At 35.1% G+C, this 19,677-nt stretch overlaps 1 protein-coding gene across 1 annotated transcript; it reads right to left on the bottom strand.

The window, feature by feature from the left end:
* Nucleotides 1–312: 312 nt before the first annotated feature.
* On the bottom strand, nucleotides 313–942 carry LOC149221075 (uncharacterized). The gene has a single exon (XM_089387314.1). It carries the CDS (start codon nucleotides 940–942, stop codon nucleotides 313–315), a length of 630 nt encoding a protein of 209 aa, XP_089243440.1.
* Nucleotides 943–19,677: the final 18,735 nt, after the last annotated feature.

Here is a 19,677-nt window from a genome sequence, read left to right as displayed (position 1 = left end):
AACTGTCCAAAACCAAAAAATCAACATAAACTAAGGGCATTAAAAACTATCCAAAACCAAAAAAGAGTATCTAAATATATAGATAGATCTATATGTAGAAGTTTCTTTTGGTTATATGATGAACTAAAAAAGAAAAATTAGATGTGACAGTTGTGAAAAGTTATAATAAAAATAGGAAAGTCTTAGATTATCATAAAAAGAAATGAATATTTACTAGCAAAACTGAAATATAAAATATGTACCATCTCTTTTTAATAGAAAGATAAATTGTTTTTTGTCTTTAAAAAAATCACTAACAACTAATTTAAATCACTAATAACTGCTTGCCTCAGCCGGACCAACACTTGCATTTCTCTCTCTCAGATCCGAGAGACTATGGACATTGAGCTTATTGAGCAAGTTAATGCAGGTGATGATTGAGGCGGGAGAGATCTCCAATTCATCGGTGATTACGAACGTAACCGTCTCCTTCACATAACCTCCCCCGCTGCTTCCTCCACCATTGCTCTTATCTCCGTTGCTGGGGTTCTGTAATTGCATCGGTCGGCCGCAGGCACAGGGTCCACCGCTCTGAGTGCTCATATAGTGCGTAGTGCCACCGTAATAAGCCTGAGAGCCGCAAACGTAATAGTTGGTGGGAGAGGACTGTACTTTAAGGAATTCATTAGACTCGGCAGACATAACATTCGGCTCTAGTAGGCGGGATTTATCGGCATTCATAAACATGGAGTGGAGCTTGTTTACACTGTTGTAAAGGTCGCTGAGGCAGCCCACTCTCTTTGCAATTTTTGGGATGAAAGTAATTTCATGACACAACGTGAGAAAGCTAAAAAGAAGATCTACAAAATCTTTACCCGCTTCTGCAAACAATATCTTCCCACTTTTCTCGTTGAACAGAAGCCTTAAATTCATGCCACGACTCGCACCAGTATCCCTTGCCATCTTGATCACCTTACAAATCACAGGGGAGAACTCGACAACAGTGTATTGCCTGGAAAAAAACATAGACCGACTTGGGCCGAAATGGGAGAAACAAAGCGAGATTATGGCCGCGAATTATTGGCTAAAAATACGGCCGGTTCAGTTGCTCATCAGCAATTAAAACGCCGGGAGAGGAGCAATTCCCATGATGGCAGTTTTCGGGATTTCGTGCACACGTACGTTTATGAAAAAAGCAATATATATATCCAGTACATATTGCATTGAATAATGCCAAAGGCCATCATAGTAATTCTAATAGTTTTTTCAGTGTGCACGTTAAATATTTTTTTTTTTCCAAAGTATGAAAAAAGCAATATATATATCCAGTACATATTGCATTGAATAATGCCAGAGGACATCATAGTAATTCTAATAGTCTTTTCAAGATTCATCTCTACTTTTGCTATCATAGTAATTCTGATAGAGTTTTTTCAAGATTCATCTCTACTTGTGGTCACAAAATTGTGTAATCGAAATTTGTGATTATGTACCCGTGGTAATAATAGAAAGAAAAAGAAATAGTTACAATCATATATCTATTTTGATTTAATTAGACAGCAATCATTCAAGCAGTATCTTTATCTGTATGTGAAGTATGCTATGCACAAACAAAGAAAAGTTATAAATAGTGTCAAAAGAAAATTACTGGAAAATATCAAAAACAGCGTGTATCAGAGTTGTTTTTCTCCAAAAAAGTTGATGCTATCCAGGAAAAGGAAGCACCCCGACATCTACTATGTTATCTCCCAGCTTGATTTCAATGTGCATCCCATCCAAAACATCCAATATGCACTATCATTGAGTCTCTAAAAGAGGCCCAAAGATTCTCGATTTGACTGAGCCAGCCATGGAGCATTGGTTGGTTTACTTTTGTGCAACCCATAACATGGTCAATAATAATCCTTAGTCTCCGAAAATGTGAATGGAAGAGATGTTAAGATAGCATGAGAACCAGAGAAGACCCCATAGAGCCATCGCTTTAGCCTTCATATTCGTGCTTCTGTCAATTCCCCAATGGACCCAGTATTCCTACTCCTTTGATATAGCAATCCAAAAGCCACAACCACATATGTTTCTTTGTGTTGCACCATCAAAAAAGCCAGCGGGTACTCCATTCTAGGGCCTGTCTTTTTGTGAATGAACTTCTAAGACCTTGTGCCATGTTGTTTCCAAAATGTATACCATCTTATAATGCACTCCATTACGTGCATATCATTTTCTCTATAATTTTAAAAAATGATTTTGTTACGCCATGTCCAAATTTCTCATAAGAGAACAAGGGGGATGTTCCGCCATGTGGGATTTTGTTTACTCCACCAGCTCAAGCATAGAGTAATGTTTTCATATTGCTTATAGGGGAAACCAATGAAACTAGCAAGATTACTCGAAATCTGTACAATCATAGGGCATTTTAGAAAAATATGGGTATTGTCCTCCTCCGCTTTCCTGCATAGTACACAAATCCCCGGCCCCTGCCAATTCCTCTTCTGAAGGTTCTCCCATGTTAGATTTTTGTTTTTCCAAACCAGCCAAAGAAAAATAATGATCTTAATGGGGATTTTAGATTTCCAGAATTTGTAGAACCAACATACCTCAGTGTTTTGGACCTCCTAATGACAGACATCATTATATACATCAGCGACCACAACACCACCTTCCTTCATCTTGCCTATCTTGGCAATCTTGTCCTCATCTGCCTCACAACATACTCCTAAAAGCTTCATGCCAGTACTAATCTGCTCCCACTCCCGCACCATCTGCCCATCCAAGCCCAGTTCCCACGCTCGTTTCCATATTGGACATTGACCCTGCCATTCAGAAATGACCTAGTTCCAAAAGAATATCCCACGATTGTTGATGTAATGTATAAAGCCATCTGATATACGACTGTCACCTTCTGTGCCCAGTATGTTATCCATTCCAATAATAGTCTGGTGTCCAGAACCTAGTTTCCAAGCGAGATTCTGCAAAAAAAATTTACTGATTTTTATGAAACTGAGCCAAATGGTCGAGCCTGATGCGATCCCAATATGCCCTTTGTGCATCCAGATAGGAAAATCGTGGTCCTTTTGATACTTATGTCTTAAAATCATGCCCCATATTCCATTCCCAAATAACCCCCTCCATAGTGACTTCTACAGTAACGTGCAACCAAATCTCCTTAGATTTAATATCCCCCAGCCACCCAGTCGTTTAGGAAGGGAGATATGGTCCAGCTTGACTAGGTGGAGTTTGTTATTATTAGTCGCACTAGACTAGATGTATTTGGCCATAATCCGATTCACAATCTTAATAATGGTGTGAGGGAGATGATATAGATGTGCCTAGTATACTCCCAACTATGTGATCACCAATTGGGTCAATGTGATATGATCCCCCAATGATAAACATCTGAATTCCCACTGAGTATTTTTTTTATAAAAATGATCTAGAAGCAACATCCAATCATTTACCTTATAACTACAAGGCTTAATATGATAGACAAGATATTTCATGCCCCCTGATAATAAATTTGAAGCCACCCCAACAAGTCTATGTATATATGCAATAACCTCCATATCGCACGTGCCATGTAGAATGATAAGCTTCTATAGATTCATGTATATTCCTGTATCATTCCCAAATTTCGCAAAAATATGAAAAAGTGTCAGCCATCAAAACCCATTGAGCATCCCCATGATGAGTAGATCATCATCAAAAAAACTATGTGAAATTCTGATATCTCTTCCCAAGTTCAGTGCATGAAACTGTCCCTCTGCCACCGCTTTTTTTATATGTAAACTTAACCCATCCATTGCCAATATGAATAATAAAGGAGACAATGAACATCCTTGTCTAAGTCCCCTCCCGTCCCTAAAGAAATCTATGGGATAACCACTAATAACAACATCATAACTAATGTTTGAGACACAGGCCATAATCCACTTGGCACATCTAGCCTGGACACCAATTCTATGAAGTACCAACCTCAGGTATCCCCAGTCTAGGCAGTCATATGCCTTCTGTAAGTCGACCTTCATAATAGCAACATTTAATTTTTTAGAATGGATCGAATGTATGCATTCCTGGGCAATCACCACGACATCATGAATTTGTCTATTCTACAAGAAACTGAACTGCTTAGGGGATATGTACTTTGACAAAGTATGCTTAATCCTGTTAGCAATAGTTTTTGAGATAATATTATATATAAGATTACAAAGTGAAATGGGTCTATAATCCGAGAAAGAATCAGAGGGAGTCCTTTTTGGAATGAGAGCAATATATGTAGAATTTATATGCGGGTGTATGGTCCGTGATTCCTCCACCATATCAAGAAGATCCTACTTAAAAATGTTAAAGAAATGTGTAAAAATTTCAACCATCCACCCATCTAGTCCCAGACTCTTGCCCCCCTTAAAAGATTTGAGCACCCCCAATATTTCCTCCCTCGAGACAGCTTTGTATAGATCTGAGTTTGCATCCTTGTTGAACATGGAGGGATATAATTCCACCCCCCAACTTTGGTCCTTAACACTATCCAAGTCACTATGACAGTGGGCCTTTTGAAAATGTAGAACATCGGCTCTACAAATGTCCTTTTGCATCTGAGACTTGCTTCCAGTTACATCAGTGACCTCCCATATGGAATTGATCTTTCTTCTATGATTGGCAAATCACTGAAAGAATTTAGTATTCCTATCCCCTTCCCGAATCCATATGGCCCTACTCTTTAGGCGCCGAGTAAACTCTTTAATAAGTAGTATATGTTTTTTTTTAAGTTCCAGAGCTTGAATATGATTCCTGATAGCAACTGTGAGATTATGTACAAGTGTTTGTGGGCGTATGGCATCCAGCTCCCTCAAAATATTATATAACTCTTTGTTCATTTGATTTTGTTTTCTCCTCTCCCATGATTTTACCTCCATCTTAAGAGCCTAAAGCTTATCCAGAATATGCTTCATGGGAGAGATGTCATGTTCCCTAACTCGGTTCGAGACTTCCCGCACAAGATTGTTAAAATATGGGTCTTCCAACCACACACGATTAAACTTAAATGGCGTCCCACATCTAAGGTCCCCCCTCCTCTAGTGTAGGATAATGGGCTGATGGTCCGAGATATAATTATTCACAATATCTTATTGGATGGACCCAAGTCTCTCAACTAACTATTGATGTAAGAGGAAGTGATCCAGCCTCTTTACCACATACCCATCCCCCGATCTTCCATTGTCCCAAGTTGGAACAATCGTAGAAGAGAATATATCTACAAAGTTGAAATTGATAATAATATCTTTGATCTATTCAGCCATAGCATCAACATTTCTGGACCTCCCCCATACCTCATCCAGACCAATCGTATAACTTAGATCCCCAGCAATGACAAGAGACATAAGTCCCAGAATCTCTGATGCTATCAGGTTATTCCAAAAGTCTACCCGATCTCTGTATGGGGCATATACATTTAAAATATGAATTTGACCCTTTAAACCTCTCATATGACCAGCAAGAAGGATTCCAACAAAACATGAAAATTCCTTTACATTAACCCATCGAGGGTCCCATAGAGCCACCAGACCCCCCGAGAGACCTACAACATCAGTGGTTGCCATATGCCAATCAGGAAGCATCTTCCTGAAATATTTTATCACTTGTGGAGCCGAATGCATAGTTTCCTGTAGAAGGATGATATAGGGACGAAGTGAAAGGAAAAAGTTCCCTGAGGGCCAGATATTTTGGAGAAGCCCCTAGACCCCGGATATTCAATGAAAGGATGAAAGTCATGTTAACTCAGGTGCGGGCATCCGTGCTCTAAGGGCCTGAGGAGAGGTAGTAGAAGCGATAGGAACATCAATGAGGGCATGTGGGTCAGATGGACTAAAAGGAAGAGGCCAAGCACGTCCTCTAAAGTGTTTGCTATCTCGGTTTTGTTCTTGATGGACGGTGATATTGCCCGCCGAGGAAGGACTGATGCAGGGGGACGATGAGCCAGGTGGCTTGTGGACAGTGAGGGTTCGAAGATCCAAAGTCTTCTTTTGGAGGAGGAAGTCAAGGTCACTATCTACAGAGTTGGTAGGTGAATATAGGGGCGAAATAGGCAACGTAGGACGGGCCCTAGACTTCGGGGATGGATGTGAGACACGTGAAGGAGATGACATGGGGATATACATAACATGCAAGGAGGACAACGCATCATATGTTATCATAGGGGGAGGTACACTATTCGGTTGTGGTGGGTCAACACACGTGGGGGGTGGGGGAATCCTATCCAGTGGGGACGGTGAGGTGTCGTCAACCAAAGGAGCACCAAACCCTTCTGAAGTCCAGGGGGATGAAGGAACAATGATAGGAGCATAATCATTATGTTTTGCAGACTAAGAAATGTTGGGATTTAAAGGATAGGAAAAAGGTGGAGTATCTGTTGAACGATGTGCATCGCGCCTATGATTTTCCACCCCATTTATCTTACTAGGTATAGCATATTTAGCATCAGCCTTCTCCAACGAACCGAAACAATGTCACCTATGTGCCATATGCCTGCCACCTAGTCTGTGAGGACATTGTGCCAAAATTTTTCTATTATGATGACAGTTAAGGCACCAGAAAGGTACCCCCAGAAATCCAACCGTTGCACCATGTGGGTGCCCTCCCATTGTAATTCATTGTGGTCCAGAAATCCACCTCTACACTCCTTCTTGATCAGAATCCATGTAATTCTCTTGTCCTGTGCACCCAAACACCACAGGTCGACATAAAACAAACTTCCCAATAGCATTTCCAATGTCCATAAAAACTTGTCAAGTCCAGAATTCTTTTACCCAAATCAATTTTTTTGTGGCATCTCCTTCAAAGGATTAAAACTCATATACCGAGAATGCAAAGCGAGTAAACTCCTTTTAATCCAAGGAATAACCTTAATTTTCATTAAGTCATCCTAGCTAAGGAAATGGAAACCATACCATTCACTTAGCAACCTCACCACCATAGGCATGTAGCCTAGCAGAGACTTCCATTTAGTGTCAACCCAGTTCCTCATATCAGCTTCACTCAAATCGGTGAAATGCCATTTACCAACAAGCACCCACTTCTGTAGGCTGGTAACACTGTCGATCAATACATCATGGCCAAAACACAGTGCATGCATCGGAGAGGTAATTTTGATGGATCGTTGTTGACGTCAGGATCATCGTTCTTTTTCGCGTGATAAACCCCCTGCAATCTGGGAACCACATGTCCACCTTCTGGCATGTGCATCAGGGCTTGCATCAAGTGCCAAGTGTCCAGTTCATTTTCACCCCCAATCCACTCCGACCCGGAATATAACCAATAATTCAATTCAACATACAGCATGGCATGTATGTAGGCCTCATGTGCTAATGTGTCTGACTCCAACAGATCCATAATATCACAGAGCAGAAAGAGGACAAGAGATACGGAGAATAAGATAATGTATTGAAAACAAACTTAATAACCTGTCAGGGTGGTAGATCATAATTAAGAGTTGCCATCAGAAAATCTTTGCCAAAAATGTCTAGGGATCTACAAAACACCAGTGGTGAAGTCAGGAACCACGGAGAATAATGCCCACATACCACCAAAAGAGAGGTACCACCGTCGGTTCTCAATCCAAAAGGGGAAAGTACTGAGAGAATGAGAATAAAAAAATGGAGTGTCCGATCCAAAGCATCAACGCAAGGATCCCAATATCCATAATGTTAGAAGACATATGCTAGAGAAATACAATGTGATGTAGACCCAAGTCATCTCAATAAGAAAAATCCAGAAATCCACCAGCTAAAAATTCAAACCCCATCGGAAAACAGTTCCCCGATACCAGATAATCGGTCCACTCCAGTACCCGGATCCTTAGTAGAGAAAACCAAGAGATACAACATCCAACTGAGTCGGTGAAAATGAGAAAGATCTATGCACCTTCACAACAACAGCAACAACAACACCCCAAACAAGTCCACCACCTATTGCAAACCCGAAAACCAAAATCCTTGCAAGGCCTAGAAATGATGAAAGAGTTAACCCACCATTTCCAGAGAGGGAGAAAACTATTGGGACACAGACAAGATCCCTCCCCTTGGTTATATTGTGGACAGATAAGATTGAGAATTTCAGTCCAGATAGGTATTTGGACATCGAAAGGGGGAGGAATGTGAGTTTGAAGTATACAGATAAGAATGTATATCTCTATACAAAAAATCACCAAAATATGGAGGATTTCCGACTGAAAAAAGAAGAGAAGGTCATCCAGGTACAAAATGGGCATTCTATATGTGAACTAAGAAGTGAAATCAAACACAAATATATCCAAGGGCATACCCCAATGTCCAAGGATGATAATCAGTGCAGAGTGAGCCAAAAATAGTCAAGCAGATACCATGTGTATCAAACCTAGCATGAGGAATAATACAAAAGAGGATGATCTAGTACCAAACAGTATTGCCACCCCAGAAGAGGAAAAAGCACCTGATCCTCGCACATTCATTCTGATCCTCGCGTCGTGTTTTTAGAACTGATATTTCATAGTTTTATGTCTTCATTTGTTTTTATTCTAAGTTATCCGAGTCTACTTGGCTATACACGTACGTTAAATATCATTATGACAGTTTGTTAATATACCATAGGCACTTCTATTTTATGGTGGGAAGACCTCCTAACAAAATTTGAGAATAACCTTGACAAGCTAGACCTTTAGAACCTTAAATATAGCTAAAAGGTTGATTATGTTGAAATCAATCTTTCTGAAACCCTTCTTGTTACAAGGTTGTGACACCATTGCTGCAACACTTCTATTGTTATGGTGTTATGACACCCTATTGGCATTGTTGTCGTCACACCTCTATTGTTACATTGTTATGACATGTTCATGGCAACACCTTTGTGGTTATGTTGTTGCTACACCCCTACTCTTACGTTGTTGTGACATTAATTCTAATAAAGTTTCACAACTCTATAGTTGTAGCAATAATGACATGCTCTCAAAATGGTAATGATTCCTTGTGTCACCACAATTCTATAGTTGTAGCAATAATGTCATGCTCTTAAAATGGTATTGATTTCGCATGTTGCCACAACCCTATAGTTGTAGCAATAATGTCATGCTCTTAAAATGGTATTGATTCCACATGTCGCCACAACTCTATAGTTGTAGCAATAATGGCATGCTCTTAAAATGATATTGATTATGTGTGTCTCAAGTGAAGTAATGTTTCATTGATAGTTCAGCAATTTCAATTTTTTTTCTTTTTTCTTTTTAGGCTTGGAGTTTTCTCTAGTGTGACTTTTTGGAATTTCCAGTGGCAGAATCCGACAGAAAAAATTGAGTTGAAATCTTGATTAGTGTTATTTAAACTGGTTTTTTTACTGTATATATGGATTTAGCACCCTAAAAATCCTTAGGGCAATTCAATCGTGCAAGGGTTACCCATCAAGGTTATGATTTCAATAAATTCCTGCCGGATTTTAGAGAAATTAGACTGGAAAAACCCACTGAAAAAACTTCCAAAAGGTCTCACTAAAGACAACTCGCTCTTTTAGTGGAAGGAAATTTTGTTGTCATTATGAGTATGTGTCACAAGGCTTGGGCTTGCGGCAATGCCTTCCTTGTTTGATTCATTGAGATAGTTTGTGTTCTACTGTGGCTCTAGGATTCAATGTTGACTCGAGGTGGGAAGCAATAAGTTCCACTTTAGGGACTACACAAAACTCTCACTACCTTTCCACTTTGGCTCAAATCTTAGGGTACCCTGATTATTAGGTTGCTAGGTTTTTTAATACTTTCTTATGTTTTTGGTTTTATTACAATAATTAAATGATGAGCAAGGTCATAATTCTGCTACTGGCTTAATTTTCCCAATGGAAAGCCAATAACCACAAAAAGACATGTATCTTTTTGCTAAAAATTAATATAACCTCCACTCAGTCTTATATATATAATTAATTTATTATTATTAATTTTATTTTCCAATATTTTATTATTTTATAATAATAATTAACCACCATTTTTTCTTATTATTTCTTCTCTATTTTATTTTAAACAACTAATCCATTATTTGAAAACCAAATAAATAGAGTGACTACTTTCATGCAAATGATAAATTTCTACTCGAGAGTTAAAATAAAAATTTATATAAATTAATAAAAATTAACATTAAATATGGTAAAAATATCTTAAATATACACTATCCCCAAAATATTTATTCTTAAATATGCATATTTTTTACTTTCGTTGCATTACAATCACAAACATTAACACGCATGAGGCAATTTACTTGACTTTCAAAGTAAATTGTTGTTCCATAATTTACTTAGAACCATTCAAATTCAAGTAATTTCATATATGTTATCCGTCTCAACTGAAGTAATGGTTCCAGCTAATATTTTAAACATCATTTTAGTAAATTGTAACCATTCAAATTCAGGTAATTTCAAATATGTTGTACGTCTCAAGTGAAGTAATAGTTCCAGCTGATTTTTTAAACATCATTTTAGATTTTTCTTGTATCACAAATTTTCAAAAATTTTAGCTCTGTTATGGAAATATAAGGGAGAGAGGCAAATAGTGAACAAGTTTTAATTGGTTATGTAGAGATCTTTCAATCCTATTGGAAATGGACGCTTTGCTTGTTTATGTTAACTAGGGTAGGTGAGCTCTTTAATTCTCATTGAATTTTGTGGTTTTGACACCGGTCTAGTCCATTCTCCTTGGTCGTTCCATTTTTGGGCCTTTTTAAACGGGCTCCAATCCTTATTCGCCATGGATACCTAAAGCTCATATAGAGAATACCCATAAACACATTCATCCTCATTGATCAATGTCTCCATAATGTATATAGAGAATACCCATAAACACATTCATCCTTATTGATAAATGTCTCCATAATGTATACTTGTGAGGTAATCACCAAAACAATGCTTTTTTTCTTACCTGTTACATGGAGGAATTCCCCTTCTCATTCTCCTTTGACGATGGATTGAATGTGTAGCGGTTATGTTTATTCAACATTTGGTGTAATATCCTCTACCCTAGGTGCATAAGGTGGGCACAACCCATCCCATTTTGAGATTGGTTTACCATATGTTTTAGTGGAACATCATCCTTCATTTGGAGTTGCTACTATATGGAAACAATGGAGATTGCAAAAAAATAAATTGAATGCCATGGATTATGTGCTCTCTAACAACTAGTAGTGTTAATAGCAAGGCTAATTAAAACTCATCTCTCCTTTTGTATTCTTCCATATTCTTATTTGCAATTATTATGCTTTTTAATGGCTTATGGGTAAAAACGTGAAGCTGGGTTATAGTTTTGTGAGAAATGTCTCTGAAAAATTCACAATCTCAATTTTTTAGCCAAACCAAAAAAAAAATCTGCCGAATTTTCTAAATTTATTTGACCGAACTTTTGGTCATTTAGACTAATGCCGGCCGTTAAACAAAATTTTTTCCGAAGTTGAAAAAATAGTTCAATTGAATAAATAATTTGACCGAATAAATGATTCGGCCAAAAAGAAAATTATATATACAATGGACTAGACCCTGCAGCGAAGTTTTTTGCTCTATTTATTTTTTAATGTGTTATGTCGAGCGTTTTGAGGTTTGTTCATAATTTAAATTTTCTGCTCTGTTGAGCGTGGTTGGTTTGAGAATGTAAATTAAATTTTTTGTTTACAAGAATTTATTTAATTGGAATTTTTTATAATGTTTTTTGTTTTTTTGCAACTTGGTGGCAGAGGAATTTTGGTGGGTTGCACTCATCACTGGAAGCTTTCTCAGTCTCCTCATCCAGTCTCCTCATTCGGACCAAGTGAGTTGCCCAAGGCTCCTAATGAACTATCTTCTATGATGATCATGAATTCACAGAAAGCTCTCTACCCAAATTAAATTTCAATGAAGACATTGATTGTGATTGAACCTTCTTAACATAATGGATGATTAGTTGGAGATTTGATAAGCAGTAGGTTTATGGCTTATCCATCTCATCAACATAAATATTATATAGAAGTTAAGTTTAAAATTGTAAATGCCATTACAACTTTATCAATGCTAAGTTTAAAGCTTATCCACTGCTAATCACCAGAGGGCGTGATTAGATATTTATGTTTTAACCAGAAGGCATGATTAGATATCTCTATTTTGAAATGTGGTGCACTGCTCGATTGCTTTTGATGGCTAGATCATTGCCGATCAATGGAAAGCAAGTCCAACTTTATTATCTCTATCTCTATTAAGGAAAATTAATGCACCTCTGTTGCTTGATGTTCAAACTAGCTCACTAATTTTGTTAAGCCAGTTTCAATATATATACTCTATCTTATAACCAAAGTCATATCCAACTTATAAACCAGTGAAAAAATTCCCCATTCACAGATCCTTGTATTGATAGTCACAACACATAGCCTAGGAATGTATGGTTACTCTATGCATTGTGCATTAGGATCTGTTAGACCAAGATATTGTTGTAGTATGTGGTTTGCACAACGCTGTATGATTCTGTTACCCACTGATTCTCAAACTAAGAAAACATTCATGTTATGTCAAGTAAAAAGGACAATGCAATTTGTGGTTTTGCTAAGATGCCTGACACTTTGTTATGATGTGTATCATTCTTCATTTGGCGCATTTTTTGATACATTTTCTAGTTAATTTAGCCTAAATTATTGGAGGGATTTGTTGAAAACACAAATTTGAGTTAGTAAATTTGCATAATTTGAATATTTCATGTATTTTTTAGGAATCTAAATCTATTTTATCATCTAAAAACACATTTTAAACCAAAAATGTCTATAATTCCACTTTAAATTTTCTCACTAAATTTAAAATAAGAAAACCAAAACTTAAAATAGTTAAATGGGAACCTTTATTTTGGCCATGTTTTATTGCCTATGGAATATTAAACAAATGGGCATTCATATGTTAGAGGCAGAACTTCATATACCATTTGTATTTAAATAATTCCAACCCAACGTTGAATTCACGTCTCCTCAAGAGACGAGAGAGAGTGGTTCACACATGGAATTTGATTTTCAATAGATGTATTGATCCAATGCATTCCTCAGTTCCACTATTTATTTCTTGTCTTAATCTTCAATTTTAGTTTCTCTGCCTCTGCAATCATTTTGGCAATCTCATCATCTCTCAACCTTCCACTCTCATTTGTCATAGTCATCGCCTCATTTATCCCACTTGACTTATGCTCTGTTGACACCTTCAAAATTACGTTAGCATTGATCTCCATACCCATAATAATTTTGACATCTCCTCTAGGTGCACATGGAAATTCCTCCAAAACAAATTCGCCCAAAGGATAATTGTCTTTGATATTGGGCATTTCCCCTTCGTAGACGTCTATTAGCACTGAATCCTTATTGTCAGCTATAGTAAAGTAGTTGCAGTACAATGATGTCTCTCTGCTAAAAACATTACCCTGTAATATATATACAGAACTCTAATGAGATTTATTCAATTTAGTTTGAGAGTTAGAAAGAAATACAATGCATATCAATGAAACGGTGATTTATAAATATCAAATATATTTGATATAATTTATCATGGTGCTGGTTAAGAAGCGACAGTTGAATTTTATATTTCATTTAATGTATTGTTTTTCATTTTGAGCTTTCCATATCTCTGTTTTTATTTTTAAATACAATTAGATTGTGTAAGTATTTAAAAAAATGTTGTAAATGACCCATTTAACCAGGTCACTCGACAATAATAATTTCAAAGAATGCTAATATTATCAATGCATATTCCATCAATGTTACCTCTAGCTCAGATTCTCCCAAATCATTGTTGTCACATTGTCAATTTCAATCCTCCACATTATCAATTTGTTTCAGGTCATTTTTGCTTCCCTTTACAGCGACTGCTTCATTTATGTTTTTTTTTTTTTCATTGTGTGAAATTCACTTTAAGCTTCATTATTTGCTTGGAACATGGGTCTTATTAGCTTCCCACTTAATTAAAAGTACTTGTACTTGTTCTTTTCAAGTAGTAGTTTCTTTTTGAGATACATCTTTTTCATTTCTATTTTGTTGGGTGCATGAGATTGAAGCTAATTAGAGTGTTGTCACTACTTTGCCATCTATTTTTGGTGTTTTAATTTTAATGTTATTGGGTTGACTTGTTTTACCTTGATTTATCTCTTAGAAAAATCTTGATGCTTCTTGGCAACATACTTTCCTTGTTTCTGTTGTTATATGTTCACTTATATTTCCTTTTTCATTATGTGTAATTCACTTTAAGCTTCCATATTTCCTTGAACATGGGTCTTATTAGGTTTCTAAGATGAAGCAGAATACACTTAATTGAAGGTTCTTGTACTTGCTCTTTTCAAGTAGTAGCTTCTTGTTGAAGTACATATTTTTCATTTCTATTTTGTTGGGTGCATGAGATTGAAGCTAATTAGAGTGTTGGCATTGCTTTGTCATCTATTTTTGGTGTTTTAATTTTAATGTTATTGGGTTATTAATTAAAGTGTTGGAATTTTTTTGTCATATATTTTTGGTTTTTTAATTTTAATGTTATTCAGTTGACTTGTTCTACCTTGGTTTATCTCATAGAACTATGGTCCAAATGCACCAAAACGCTATGAAGAGAAGACCTAGGATTATCAAGAGCCCTTACTTGATCAAAATGTTCTATCCTGAGAATATGGGCATATGATGCAGTGCCAAAAAATTAGAAATGATGCACCTATCATTAATTCTAGTATCATATCCCCATCTTCTCAGCACATAACATTTTAATCAAAAAAATGAAAATTTTGATCAATGAAGACAACGCTAATGAAAAGATGATGATATCATGGCCATTGAACAATGTTGATACTTCTTGGTAACATATTTTCCTTGCTTCTATTGTTATATGTTTATTTATGTTTCTTTTTTCATTATGTGTAATTCACTTTTCTTCCCTATTTTCTTGGAACATGGGTCTTATTAGCTTCCTAAGATGAAGCAGAATACACTTAATTGAAGGCTCTTGTACTTGCTCTTTTCAAGTAGAAGTTTCTTTTTTAGATACATCTTTTTCATTTCTATTTTGTTGGGTGAATGAGATTGAAGCTAATTAGAATGTTGGCATTATTTTGTCATCTATTTTTGGTGTTTTAATTTCATTTTTATTGGGTTGACTTATTCTACCTCGATTTATCTTGTAGAACAACCTTGATGTTTCGTGGTAACATACCTTCCTTACTTCTGTTGTTATATGTTCATTTATGTTTCTTTTTTCATTATGTGTAATTCACTTCAAACTTCCCTATTCGCTTGGAACACGTGTCTTATTATTTTCCTAAGATGAGGTAGAATACATTTAATTGAAGGTTCTTGTACTTACTCTTTTCAAGTAGTAGTTTCTTTTTGAGATACATCTTTTTTATTTCTATTTTGTTGGGTGCATAAGATTGAAGCTAATTAGAGTGTTGGCATTGCTTTGTCATATATTTTTGGTGTTTTAATTTTAATGTTATTGGGTTGACGTATTCTACCTTGATTTATCTCGTAGAACAACCTTGATGCTTCTTGGTAAGAGACTTTCCTTCCTTCTGTTGTTATATGTTCATTTATGTTTCCTTTTTCATTATGTTTAATTCACTTCAAGCTTCCCTATTTTCTTGGAATAGGGGTCTTATTAGCTTCCTAAGATGAGGCAAAATACACTTAATTGAAGGTTCTTGTGCTTGCTCTTTTCAAGTAGTAGTTTCTTTTTGAGATACACCTTTTTCATTTCTATTTTTTTGGGTGCATGAGATGAAGCTAATTAAAGTCTTGGAATTGCTTTGTCATCTATTTTTGGTGTTTTAATTTTAATGTTATTGAGTTTCTAATTAGAGTGTTGGCATTTCTTTGCCATCTATTTTTGGTGTTTTAATTTTAATGTTATTCCATTGACTTTTTCTACCTTGATTTATCTTGTAGAACAACCTTGATGCTTCTTAGTAACATACTTTCTTGGCTTTTGTTGTTATGTGTTCATTTATGTTTCCTTTTTCATTATGTGTAATTCACTTCAAGCTTCCATATTTTCTTGGAACATGGATCTTATTAGCTTCCTAAGATGAGGCAAAATACACTTAATTGAAGGTTTTTGTACTTGCTATTTTCGAGTAGTAGTTTTTTTATTTAGATACATCTTTTTCATTTCTATTTTGTTGGGTGCATAAGATTGAAGCTAATTAGATTGTTGGCATTGTTTTGTCATCTATTTTTGGTGTTTTAATAAAGTGTTTTAATTTTAAGAAGGCAACGTAGATATTAAATTTACTAGAATAAAATTGGGTCTATCATTTTTCATTTTAATTTTTTCTCCTCTTTCCTAACTATATTTTGAAAGAAGCATATATAAATAGACCCATTTAGGCCATATAAGTAAACATGTATTATAGTTTTAGTAAGAAAAATTTATAACAAGGTAATATAAGTGTTAAATTTACTAGAATAAAATCGGTCTATCATTTTACATTTTATTTTTTTCCTTTGTTAACTATAGTTTTTAAAGAAGCATATAAATAAACCCATGTATGGCATATAAATAAACATGTATTATATATTTAGTAAACAAATTTTATAATAAGGCGGAATAAGTGTTAAATTTCCAAGAATGAAATAAAAATAAATTAATAAATACTTTCAAACTTCGGTGATTTGAAGCTAGGAATGAACATAAAAATAAATTAGTAAATACTTTCAACCTTCAGTTGAGTTGAAGCTAAGTTGAATGAATTAGAGATTTGTAGTTGAGTTGAATTAGGGATCTCTAGTTGTTTTCTTCTTGCATTTATCCAACGATCCAACAAAGTAGAAACAACATTTCCTTCTACCTAGCCTTCTGACAGATTTGTCTAAACAATGATCTTTTGCACAACCTAACAATACCTGTATAAATATATTAAATTCATTTTATTGAATTTGTTTTTTACAAGGATCAAAAAACCCATTAAAAATGGTTGAAAAATGGACATTATGCATAGAAGTTTCTTGTTATCCCAATCCAAGGCAAGCAGTGATTACTTATGTGCTATGCAATTTTGTGACGAACAAAGTCCTCCAAAGGGAAAAAAATGTACCTGAAAGAACAAAAAACAACGAAGAATATTATATTGCATTGATAGAAGGCTTAGGAACAACTAAGAATATGTATCCAATGGATTTGTAGTCTTCACCAATTTTGAACTTGTGTGCAACCAGATGAAAGGCGTGTACCAAGTTAAAAAAGAGAGGTTAAAACAATTGCATGGAGAAACAAAAAATATTGTTAGTCAATTTCAATCATTTAGCATAAGACATTGTGCAAATGTTAATAGGATGTCTAGTGATCTATTGTATGGGGCAATGCCAATTCAATATTTGTGTGTGAAAGATGAATTAGTGTTATGAATTTCTCCATGAATATTTATTGATGGAAATTGTAAGATATCTTTGATATGTGTGTGCTTTTTCATTATAAATGTGTCATTTTAATGACCATGTGTTTTTTCAATTCTATACAAGTGTGCCCCCACTATGTAAGCACAACTTGGTGAACTTGACATGTTTTAGAAAATTTTGTATTTAATTTTCAAAATGTGTGTGCTTCAACATTTTTGTTTTTAGTCTTGAGTATATTTTAAATGAAGAGCTTCAGATTGTTACATTAATTTTCTGAATTCTTTCAATGTTTTTAAATAGAAATTTCAAGATTTTAAATGCATGAGGTAACTTTTTAAATATCATATATATATATATATATATATATATATATATATATATATATATATATATATATATATATATCATGGATGAGAATTTTCCACATGATGCTTCGAGACGAACATCAATAAAGTCCATGCTTCTACTAGAGGAGGAGGTCGAGGTCATGGATCATCAATCTTTGGGTGGTCATCAATCTCAGGGTGGACAACATTTTGTGGGTGGTCAACATTTTGCAGGTTGTCAACATCATTTTGGTAAATTATATAAAAAAATATATGTTAAAAAAAATTGTACATGTAAATGAATTGTATGTAAATATGCGTGTACATGTCTATCTTGCATACATGTATGAATACATTTGTTCACATGTTTTTATATTTATGTAATTTTATATATTGATCCAGAGGGTGAAAATGTTGGTCCAAGTAGACATAAGTGAAATCGGATAGTTCAAGAAGAAGACCAAACATCAACTACCACTTATCCATCTGATATTCCAAATGAGCTTTCTTGGGAGACAAACCTCCAACAATGCACATTGCAAAAGTGAAAAAGTCATTATTCTAAATTGAGAAAAGATCTTGGGAGTTTGGAGCTCCTTGCAAAGAATAGAGAAAGCTTAGAAATAGTTGTGCACTCTCTACGCTCATTTCTTGATATTTACGAGAATTTTGGGCGAACCACAGGTTCATTTATAGATATGATGAGGCGTAGAAAGGAAGCAGTGATGGGTTCTGATAAATGGGTTGAGGTTAGTAAAAGGGTTACAAAAGAAAATGAAAAATATATGTTTAATTTCAATGAAGGGTCAGAAAGAAAGATGCTTAAGGTGCAATATTTCAAGCACCCTGATATAGCCATCCATTTGTATGATAGGTTCCTTACAGCTTATGGAAAACTGCCATGGAATGATGAGGTTCCAGTTTATTTTGCAAAATTGTTTTATGTAGAATTATTTTTTGGTATGAAACTTGATTATAATGACCTTCCATCTAAATATTATTGTACTGGGAAAGGTTGGTTATATGATCGTAAGAGCACATTACGTGATACTGAATTGTCTCACCCTTAGCCACATTTGGTACACCAACCTCCTCACCTGGTAACTTTGTTGTCATAGATGGATGCCACTTTTGAAATTGGTCGAGAAGGAAGGGATGCCATTATAGACAACGTACATAGCGCATTAACCGGAATTGATATCGGTCTAAATCGGTAAAGAGCACGTGCTAATTTTGTATATAAAACAGATGAAGAGATAGATAATATGAATATTGAGGATCTTAAAGTATATGCAAAGGCTTTTCGTAATGGTTGGCAAGACCTAATTGTTCATAAAGAAGAGGGTGTGGGATTGGTATGTGTTAATGGTTAGGGTGGATATTTTAACGTAGTTTGTAATGTATGTGTTAATGTTGATTCACATCCATTTTTTTATTTTTACCAAATATAATCTAGCACAAATGTATCATATGTCCACCATTTGCAGTGAACTCGTTTGTTGAATGAAAATTTTGATAATTTCACGGTCCCGGGTTCAGGTTCTAGTGAAGATATTTTGAGAGATGTTAATTTTTTTGAAGAGTTCATGTTGATACAATTATTATTCTACTTTTATTATATCAGTATATTGTGAGGATATATTTTTAAAATAAATAATTATGTATATATAGTTAAATATTAACATATTCTAATTCCAACCAATGTTTTGGACATAGCACCACCCTCTTCCTTCCTATTAGGAGATGTGCCACAAGTATTAAATATTTCAGTTATGTTTTGTTATAAATTGAAGTGAAATTTTCTTTAAAAAATGAGATAGATTTATCTTATTGTTTTAAAATCTTGGAATTTTAGGTTTGTGGAGATGATTTCCATTCTCGAGGGATTTAATGATAAAGTCGAAAATGGGGATAGGATCATCTAAACATTTTGAAAATTTTGTGTAACAATTTTTTAAATATTGCGAAGTTATGCATTTTCATGTGCAATTTAGAAATTCTAATAT

This window comes from Pinus tabuliformis, chromosome Q (assembly GCF_031772625.1).
Source record: "Pinus tabuliformis cultivar Carrire ecotype Pingquan chromosome Q, CPIR1, whole genome shotgun sequence".
In the NCBI taxonomy this organism is placed as follows: Eukaryota; Viridiplantae; Streptophyta; class Pinopsida; order Pinales; family Pinaceae; genus Pinus; species Pinus tabuliformis.
The sequence above is the reverse complement of the archived record's forward strand: the minus strand, read 5'-3'. Positions and strand labels throughout refer to the sequence as shown.